General features: G+C 54.8%; 1 protein-coding gene across 1 annotated transcript; it reads right to left on the bottom strand.

Moving 5' to 3' along the window:
* Window positions 1–4,656: 4,656 nt before the first annotated feature.
* Window positions 4,657–8,859, bottom strand: DHH (desert hedgehog signaling molecule). Its single transcript, XM_065888179.1, has 3 exons — window positions 8,557–8,859; window positions 5,546–5,807; window positions 4,657–5,282 (listed from the first exon to the last, which is right to left on the bottom strand). Exons 1-3 carry the CDS (start codon window positions 8,857–8,859, stop codon window positions 4,657–4,659), a joined length of 1,191 nt encoding a protein of 396 aa, XP_065744251.1.
* Between the last annotated feature and the right edge of the window lie 653 nt (window positions 8,860–9,512).

Raw genomic sequence — 9,512 nt, 5'->3', positions numbered from 1 at the left:
ATGGGAGATGTTCATCATTAACCAAGTCACATATAGAGACAATAACAGGGAGAGGAAGGTTTGAATGTGATAATTGACCACAAAATCCCCCACAGGAAAATACCCTAACCAGCCATAGGCTGCTTCCCATAGACAGCTGCCTCAGTTACCCAAACAGGGAAGAAAGCTTCCTCCAATATAGCAGGAACCACAAAAGCACAGTCAGGGATAAACATCTCAAGGCTCTAGGTCAGAAATGCTAATTTTTCAAGCAGAGTTGTTTATCTTCACTAAGGACCCCATCTTAGCACTGGCCTCTTCTTATTTCAAACATTTCTGGAAGCTTATATTATTCTGCTAGAGCTGCCATAACAAAATATCACAGACTGGGTGGCTTAGACATCAAACATTTATTTTCTCATAGTTTTAGAAGCTGGAAAAATCCAAGATCAAGGTTCCAGCCAATTTGGTTTCTGGTGAGAGCTCTCTTCCTGGCCTGCAGACGGCTGCCTTCTCACTACGGCCTCACATGGCCTTTTGTTGCACATGTGAAGAGAAAGAAAGCAAGCTCTCTCCTATGTCTTCTTGTAAGGACACTAATTCTGTCAGATCAAGGCCCACTCGTATGACCTCATTTAACCTTAATTACTTCTTTAGAGACCCCATCTCCAGATACAGCCACATGGGCATGAGTACTTCAACATATGAATTTGGGGGGAGACACATGCATTCAGTCCATAACAAAGTGCAACATTCTCCTCCTCTAATTCAAAAAGAGCTGAGAGTCTTCTCATGCTTTCTGGCTTGGTGTACCAACCTGCCATGGATGACTGCCAGAGAGTTGCACCCACATCTGTATTTCCTTAACTGGTAGCTAGGTTGCTTTAGTTAAGGAAGCCAGTCATCCAGGCAGGAGGAAGAAGAGCCAATGAAAATGAGAGAGAAATAACTGTCAGAAAGCTAGACTTACTAGTGACCCAATGGAGGGAATGAGGAAGAGTCAAAACCAGCTTAAGGTCCCATAGGATGTGGCCCCATCCATCAAGGCATTCTTTTTTTTTTTTTTTTTTTTGCGATACGCAGGCTTCTCACTGTTGTGGCCTCTCCCGTTGCGGAGCACAGGCCCCGGATGCGCAGTCTCAGAGGCCATGGCTCACGGGCCCAGCTGCTCTGCGGCATGTGGGATCTTCCCGGACCGGGGCACGAACCCGTGTCCCCTGCATCGGCAGGCGGACTCTCAACCACTGCGCCACCAGGGAAGCCCCCATCAAGGCATTCTTATTTCGTTATGCCTGCCCCAATTTTCCTTATCTGTAATACAATCTCATAGGGTTATTGTGAGGACCAAATGAGAAAGTATGTAAAGTGCTAAAACAGGGCCTGGCCTGCAGTAAGTTCTCAGGAAATTTTAGCTATATATAGTTACATTTCCCAATTTCCTACTCTAACCAGCCTGCACATCTTCATCCCAGATTCCAAGTCCTCGCTCATGTTGGTACTTCTGTCTGGAATGGCCTTTCTAGTCTCCTCCACTTACACAGGCTACAACATCCTATTCAGGCCCTACTTTCTCCACAAGGCCTTCTATGTACAAATATGACATTTAGCACCCGTTCAACTCATCTTGATTAAGTAACAATGTTGCTTTGGCAGCTAACAGTCTTATACCTTTAAGAAGCTATCTCTTAACTTTGGTGTGTTTTTCAGTGCCTAATACGGTGCTACACTGTAGATGTTCAGTAACTCCTGCTTGAAGAAAGGAAGGGGAGAAAAATCTGGATTCTGGGCAATAAAAAGGTCACCTGAACCTTAAAGCAGTGCTTCTCAACTCCGGTTTTCCCAGTATGTGGAGAGGTCTTGCCAGGATGATCACAAAATGCTCTGCAATTCTCAAAACAAGATTACTTTTAATTATACTTTAGTTCTAAAGCAAACCTAAATCTGTCACACAGCACCTTCTGAAGAACGGAGTGTTATGAAATCAAACAATTATAGGGACAACACAATCCCCAAAGGTCTGGGAACCATTGATAATGCTGCATCTGGTAGAGTGGTAAGGACAGAAGCAGACAGACAGCAGACAGCAGCAAAGGTAGTGAGAAACGGGTGCAGAGTATATAAAACTCAATGGTATCTATTCCACATTGGGCACATACATGGATATTGTCAACAATCCTGTCAGGGAGGGATCATTATCTCCAGATCTGCCTGACTTCCTAGCCATGCCCTTCCTTTCCCTAATCCTCCTTGCCAATTCTGTTAATGAGAAGGGGTGCTGCATTTGGAGATGTTGTGTGGCCAAGTAAATATGCCTTCCTGGCCATCTTCATAGAGATGGTACTCTTTGCTGCTTGAGGGAAGGGAATGGAAGGAGACAAGAATAAGGAGGGATGGAAGTTGAGGGTGAGAGGTGAGCCTCAGGCCTGGGGAGTAATCTACAGGATGTAGTTTAAGGGAAACCAATTAGTTCTCCTTGTCCCCAGATATCTCCTGCCCAACGTATTAAGGTGCTAGGAATCAGCACCATTATGGTCTTATGGTTTAAGGCCTTATTTTCAGCAGGCCTTTAAGATATATGCATTACATGATCTTTTGATCATGTAATAGGCCTGTGAAAACAGGCCTACCAACGTAGGAATACTAATTAGTTTATTAGATTAGTCATCACCTGGAGTGACATGACAGTAGGGCATCAGGATCTGATGGAATGAGACAAGAGCAGGTTTAGAAAGTAGGAAGGAAAGGTCCACAGCTTGGACTGTGTTTCTGAAATCCCTCTGAAAGGGGGAGGGTGGTGGTAATGGGCACCTGGTGTGGACTGAGGGAAATGGGAGGTGGAAAGATTCTAAAGGTAAACTTAGCCTGCTTCCAAATGTCGGCTTTATCAAGCACTATCTGGAACCCTAAGTATGCTTTCACCTCCAGACACTGAACTCAAAGTGTCACAGGGTGAGGGAGGTGAGTGGGCAACTTGGATGCACATGGAAATCTGGAATACTACAGGCTACAACCATACCTCCAGCTTCCAGGAGCCACAGAGCTAAACCAGGTGCAAGGGATACAAAAGTGCCACTTTCCAAATGAGAGGCAGGTGGGTTCCTCGCCAGCCCCTGATACCTGTGGCTAAGCCCTGGCAGCTTAACAAGTACCATCCACCATCTCTTGCATCCTGGGAGAAGGCTCCTCTGCACAAATCCAGTCCACCCTCTGCGCAGCACTTTTCCTTTGGCCGGGAAGGGAACCGATCCTGAAGGCCACTAGAGGGCAGTATATAGCAGGGACCCTGTGCAGGAAGAGCATAGCCGCTACAGGGAAGGGTGGGCTCCTGGTGGTACCGCCAACCCCTACCATCCCCCGGGCCCTGACACTCTCCTTCCAGTGCAGTCCAACTTCCTCGGAGCTTCCATTCTTAACTCAGGGGCACTTGCCTGCCTGGATTCCAGGTGTCTGCTGCGTTGGACCCAGAGGTTCCATAAACACCCAGGCCAGGAAAGCAGAGCTAGAAATAATGGGAGAGGGGAGAGGGGAACGGTGGAGGAAGCCAGTAGAAACAGCAACCAGGACAGGTGATCAGGAAGGGGGCTCAGGTTTTAATTCCTATGTGCCCTCGCTTGGAGAGCCTGTGCCCCCTCTACCCCCATACATCTGGGCTCAGCCCATCAGGAGGGATGGGTTCTAGCCCTCTGTCCAGGTTCTTTCTCTTGATCAAGAGTGTGTGGGGACTATCAGTTATGAATTAGCTAGGGATTCCCATGAGTCATCAGTTGGTCCAGTTACATCCCCCCCAAAAAACATCAGCTCCATGTAGACCCCTTACACCAGAGTAGGATGGGGATTACGGTGATTCTTGAGGGAGGGACCAGGACTGCAGGCTAACAATTGGGGGCCAGAATTCTTTAAGTATCAGTACCCACAGTGGCCTGAGCCACCTCTGGAGCCCCTATGAACAGAAAAAGGACGTTTTTGGGTTTTCTTGTTCCTTGGGTAACCCTGGTCCCTCCAACAGTCGGTATGCAAACACGTGGGCAGAATGCTAGTCCTCTCTGGGTGGGAAAAAGAACTAGCAGCCTAGAAAAGGGCAGACTCTTCTGGTCTCTGTTGCTGGTCGATTGGGATGCCTCCTCTGAGAGGAGGAAGCAGGGTGGGACGATCTGCTGGGGAAGGAGAGGGGAATGGGAAGTAAAGTATGGTTCCCTTTCTCCGTACCCCCCTCCCCCAATCTGGAGGTAAATCACCATCTGAATAGAGATATTTCCCAATAAGCTCCTGGAAGCCTTCCCTTTATTAGCCCACTTGTAGGAAAATGTCAGATGTCAGATTGGCTCCCATGTCAGATTAACTGTTAATGCTGTGCCCCAGCCCCTCATCTTGCCAGGCGGGGCAAGCAGATTATTATATTACAATTTATAAATAGAAAATAAAATAAAATAATCGGGTGGGGCTGAGGCACTGGGGAAGAAGAGGAGAAATAGTCCTCGTCGACGAGTACCCATCATCAACCCCATCTACTTTAGGACCCAACCTCTCAGTTAGAGGTTGCTCCTAAACCATCGCGTCCATTTTTCTCCCTATCCCTCCCTCCCTCCCAATCAGCATCGTCTGCTGCCCACATCTCCAGATCTCAGCCCGCACACTCCCGTTTAGGCGGATGCCACGAGGTTTCTATGCCTGGAGCGCTCAGTCCAGCAGCTCCTCCGCCAAGCGATAGAGGAACCGAGAGTACCAATGCATGCCAGTTGGCTGGACGGCCCCGCCCGGAAGCAGCGCCCCCAGCGCGTGCAGCAGGCGCAGAGGAGCAAAGGCGCGGTGCGCCCACTGGTGACTCTCCAGAACCGCGTAGCACGAGGCCAGGACATCGTTGACCAGCAGCGTCCCGTGCGCTGTGAGCGGTGCGAACACGCCAACAGCTTCCTCCCGCGCCACTCGGGCCACCCGCGCAGGCCGAAGGGCGTCCCCGCCTGGCGCCAGCACCGAGTCCCCCGCGCGCAGCCGGCGCGCGAACACCGGTGCAAAGTCGCCTGGCTCGGGCGCAGGCCCTCGAGCGGCGAACACCAGGTGCCAGGGAGTGAGCAACAGCTTGCGCGGGGGCCGCTCGGTCTCCACAGCCACGAAAGAGGCCCGGCGCTGCAAGTCCCGGTCCAGGAAGAGCAGCACGGGCGTGGGCACCACCCGGCCTGCCGCGTCTGCCGCCAGCACCCAGTCACCGCGGTGCAGTTCCCGCAGCCCCTTCCGCTCGCCGCTCCGCAGGCGCACGGTGGCATTTCCCGGAAAGCAGCCGCCTGCCCTGACCGCCAGTGAGTTATCTGGAGGGGACAAGCAGAGAGAGGATTGCATGGAGACCAGTTCCAGAATGTTAGTACAGATTGTCAAAGACGTGGGTCAAGCCCAGCGCAGACCTCACCAGTCCCGGAACAACATGCAAGTTCCCACGGATCTGGTCCTAACCTGGGCAGAAGTGGAAGGGGGGTTTACAACACTAACGCCCGCCTGGGGTCCCCTAGAGTCGCAACAGGGCTGCGTACCCTCAGTTTCCCGGAGGGACCTCACCACCCACCCCGTACTGTACCGGCTTTGACAGATACGTGGACGTGGTTGCGGGACTCGTAATAGACCCAGTCGAAGCCGGCTTCCACTGCCAGGCGCGCCAGCAACCCATACTTATTGCGGTCGCGGTCGGACGTGGTGATATCCAGGGCACGTCCTTCGTAGTGAAGTGAGTCCTGAGCGTGGTGGCCGTCCTCGTCCCAGCCCTCGGTCACCCGTAGGCGCACTCCCGGCCACATGTTCATCACCGCAATAGCCAGCGCGTTCACCCGCTCTTTACAGCGCTGGCGGGGAATAAAGGAGTCAGTCTCCTCAGTACCACTACCACCAGCATGGGGGCTAAAGCGACCTGGACGGGCGGGTTAATTCTTTGTTTTCCCGACACCCCTCCAGTCCCTCCCAGATTTTGAGTGTCCTGAGGAAGTGAGAATCTGAATGGGTGTAGTCGCTAATCTATGCTCTCCAGAACGTCGTTGGCGAACTGTGGGGTCACCCCTGAGATTGAGAGGGAGCGCCCAGACCTAGTTCTTTCCCCCACTTTTAATTTCCGCCCCTCATCCCTAGTTGTTCTGGGACCTCAGTTCAACCTGGGAGAGGGCAAGAGTGGAGAGAGCGGGTGTAAGCTTGGTCAGGGAGGGGTTGAGCAGCCCGGCTCCGCGAGAGGAGCCCCTGTTTTGGCCTGGCCCCCGCCCCAAGCCCCGGCTGCCCTCCCTCCGCCTGATTCATCTTTTGTTTCGTTGCCTTCCCTGGCACCGGGCATCGCTTCCTTCCTTCCTTCCTCCTCCTCCTTTCAGCCCCTAGCATTAACCCTTTCGTGGTGCGAGTGCCCCCCACAGAGGTGCCCAGGCGGAGCCGTGCGGGATCTAGGCTGCTGGAAAAAGGGTTGGGGCGGCGGGGGCTGCGCGAAGTACAATGGCCATTCTCCCGGATGACTTAACCGAGCGAGAATCCCGGGCCGAGGCCGGGGACGCGCCGGGAGAAGCGGACTCAGCAGCTCCATCCACAAAGGCGCTTTTCAGCCGCCCCGGCTCAGAGAGAGGAAAGGGCAGAAAGCCGCGCCCCCCATCCCTGCTCCGGCCCGCCGGGTCCCCTCCCCCAGCGCGGCCAGCCGTCCCAGTTCCAGCTCGGGCTCCGCCAGCCCTGAGAGCCCCCCCATCTCTCCGTCTCTGCTCCGGAGGCAGCGCGGAAAGGCGTGGGAGTAACACCTGAGAATAACGCGAGCAGCCCTTGCGCGGATCTGGGGGGCCCCCTGCAGGGTGGGAGTGGAGAGGAGGAAAAGCAGCAGCGGCTGGAAGCCTGCGCCGGGGGAGTGAGACCACGGTTATCTCGGCCGCTCCAGTCTGGGAGCCGGAGACCTTGGCGCGCACCACAGCACGGACCTCGCGGGAGGAGGCACAGAGAGGACAGCTTCCTTTTCTTCTCCCCGCTCTGACCTCTCCTCGGACTTGGTTTTCTCCTAACTGCCAGAGGGACGTTTCCCCCCTGCCCTTCTTCCCGAGTCTTCTACACCTCCGCAGGGTTGGAGAGGAGGGGAGGGGGAAGACAGGAAAAGTGGTAACTCCTTCCAACTTTTTGTCGTTTTGTCCCCTAAGGAGGCCCTGAGGCCTTGACCTGCGGGGGCAGCAGCCCAGTGCAGAGCCAACTCAATGGAGGCCTTTTGCAGCCAGGGTGTGGGAGATAAGCAGGACCGAGGGGGGTTCCCAGGCCTGTCAGAGCCTCTCCTGGGCCTATCCCTTGTCCTGCCCCCTCTGCTGCAGGTGGAAACCAGAGGAAAGGGCCAGTATATTCCATCCCTGGCCAGGAGGGAAGGAGTATCCCCTTCCCAATCTCTGGGTAGGAGGAATGCTTCAGGGCAAGAGCGAGAAGGAATTCTTTCTCCCCTGGACAGGTTTTCCTAACAAAGTAACCTGGAAAACTATGGCAGTTAATCAGAGGAAATCCGTACCCCTCCCTCTCCCCCCACCTCCCCACTCCATACACAATTAGGTGGTGTAATGGAAAGTGCATAGGACTTAGAATCAGGAGTCCTGAATTCTAGTCCCAGGCATGCCACTAATTAGTTTCAAGATTTTGATTAAATCACTTTTCCTCCTGGGGCCCAGCTCTCATGTAAAAATGGGAGGCGGGGGTGGGGGTGGGGTGGGGGGGTGGAAGAATGTGACCTCCAGGTTTCCTTCCAGCTCGGACACTTGAGATCACAGGGCAGAGGTGGTCCTTCACACCTCACCATAGGTTGGTTAGGTTCTGGTCTGCAGCAGGTGCTTAATACATGGTAGTTGAATTCATTTTAACCCTTTAATTCCAAGGAAAGTCCCTGAGCTACACTGAGTTTGAGGGACACAGGAACCCTTTGATTCTCAGGTGGGCCCCATCTGTTCTTCCCATCAAAGATCACTTTTCACCCCAGGACAGTCGTTTAGACTCTAGAATAGCTTTACCTTGGTTCTGAGATGCCTCCCCCATGCCAAAGACAATTCTTGCCCAGCCCCTCCTCAGGTAGATGGCCTGATGACCTGACCCTTGGTCACCCCTTTCCCAGCCCCTTCAGTCTCTTTAGCCCACAGAGCTTTAACACAATCAGGTCAGGAGCCAGGCTAAGGGTAGAGCTTTCTGTCTGCTGCCTAGCCAGCTCCTGGCCCCCAGCTCACCCCAGCCCTTCCTGCCTGGCTCGGTAGCTGACCCCCGGTCCACGCCTCAGCCATTTCCCGTCTCGCCTGCCGCCATCCTCCTTTCCCCGCCCTCCCTGTCTCTCCCAGCTTCACTCTCACTAGTCCCTTCTCCCCCTCCCCATGCAGCCTCTCCCTGGATCCCTCCTGATCACTCAGTACAGCCAGCAGAGGTGTGTGTGTGTGTGTGTGTGTGTGTTTTGGGGTGGGGGGCGGGTGAGGGGTGAGGAGTGTAGGTAGGTCCTTGAGATCAAGGTCCCTATAGATGAAGTCCAGCTCACACCATCCCCCGTCCCCTCCGCCAGCTGCCAGAGGAGAGCAGAGAAATTGGCGGTGCCCTCGAGCAGGTGGGGAGAGGCCTCCTTACCTCGGTCATCAAGCGGTCTGCACCACTGTTCTCCTCATCCTTGAAGATGATGTCGGGGTTGTAGTTAGGCACCAGGTCCCGGAAGCGCTCAGAGCCTCTTGTCACCCTCCCCTCGGCCGGCCCACTGGCGCCCAGGGTCCGCTCGGGCACGCTGGGCACAAATTGCTTGTAGAGCAGCGGCACGAGCTGCTTGCGCACGTAGCGGCGCCGGCCAACCGGCCCCCGGCCCGGCCCGCAGCTCTGGGCCGGCAGCGCCAGAAGTGCCAAGCAGCACAGGGGCACCAGACTGGCCGGCAGCGCCATGGATGCAGCGGACTCGGGCCAAAAGGGAACGTTCTTGTCCTCACCAGCTCGCTCGTCAGTTGGGCATCTCCCCCTGCACCAGAGAGCGCAGCAGGCAGAGCTGCCCCCAGAGTGCCCTAGAGCTCTTGTGGCTCAGCACACCTGGCCGCCGCCAGCTCTGCCTACATACCCCCGGGGGGTCTGGAACCTGCTACTGACCGGCCATCATAGCAGGGAAGGGGGGTCGTGGGTAAGTGCCAATCCTGCCGGGCTCTGCCGTCAGGCTCCGGCTCTGCCAGAACGCCGGGGCTCCGCCTTAAGTGGCCCCTGGCCCCGCCCCCCGCCCTTCTCCCAGGACCGTCCCGCCCCCTACCACCGGGGCGGGGGCTCTAGTCGGCCACCGCTGGTTCACTTCGTTTCCACCCTGGAAACCAGGCAGGCACCTGCCTAGGAAATTCTAACAGCTGTACAGTCCTTGGCTGCCTGGATAAGCATCCCTCTACCTCTAAGCCTATGTGTGGCACCAAACCACCCTGATACTCGAATTGGATCTTTGCTCTCCCCAAGCCTACCTGGCAGGCCATGTCCCCGCGCTATCATCTAGGAGCTATGGGATCCAATTTCTGCCCAAGGCCAGCCAAGCCCTTTGGGCACACAACCAGAGCCTCCCTTCT

The sequence above is a fragment of the Phocoena phocoena genome, chromosome 11, assembly GCF_963924675.1.
Source record: "Phocoena phocoena chromosome 11, mPhoPho1.1, whole genome shotgun sequence".
NCBI lineage: Eukaryota > Metazoa > Chordata > Mammalia > Artiodactyla > Phocoenidae > Phocoena > Phocoena phocoena.
This window is presented reverse-complemented; position numbering and strand designations above follow the sequence as displayed.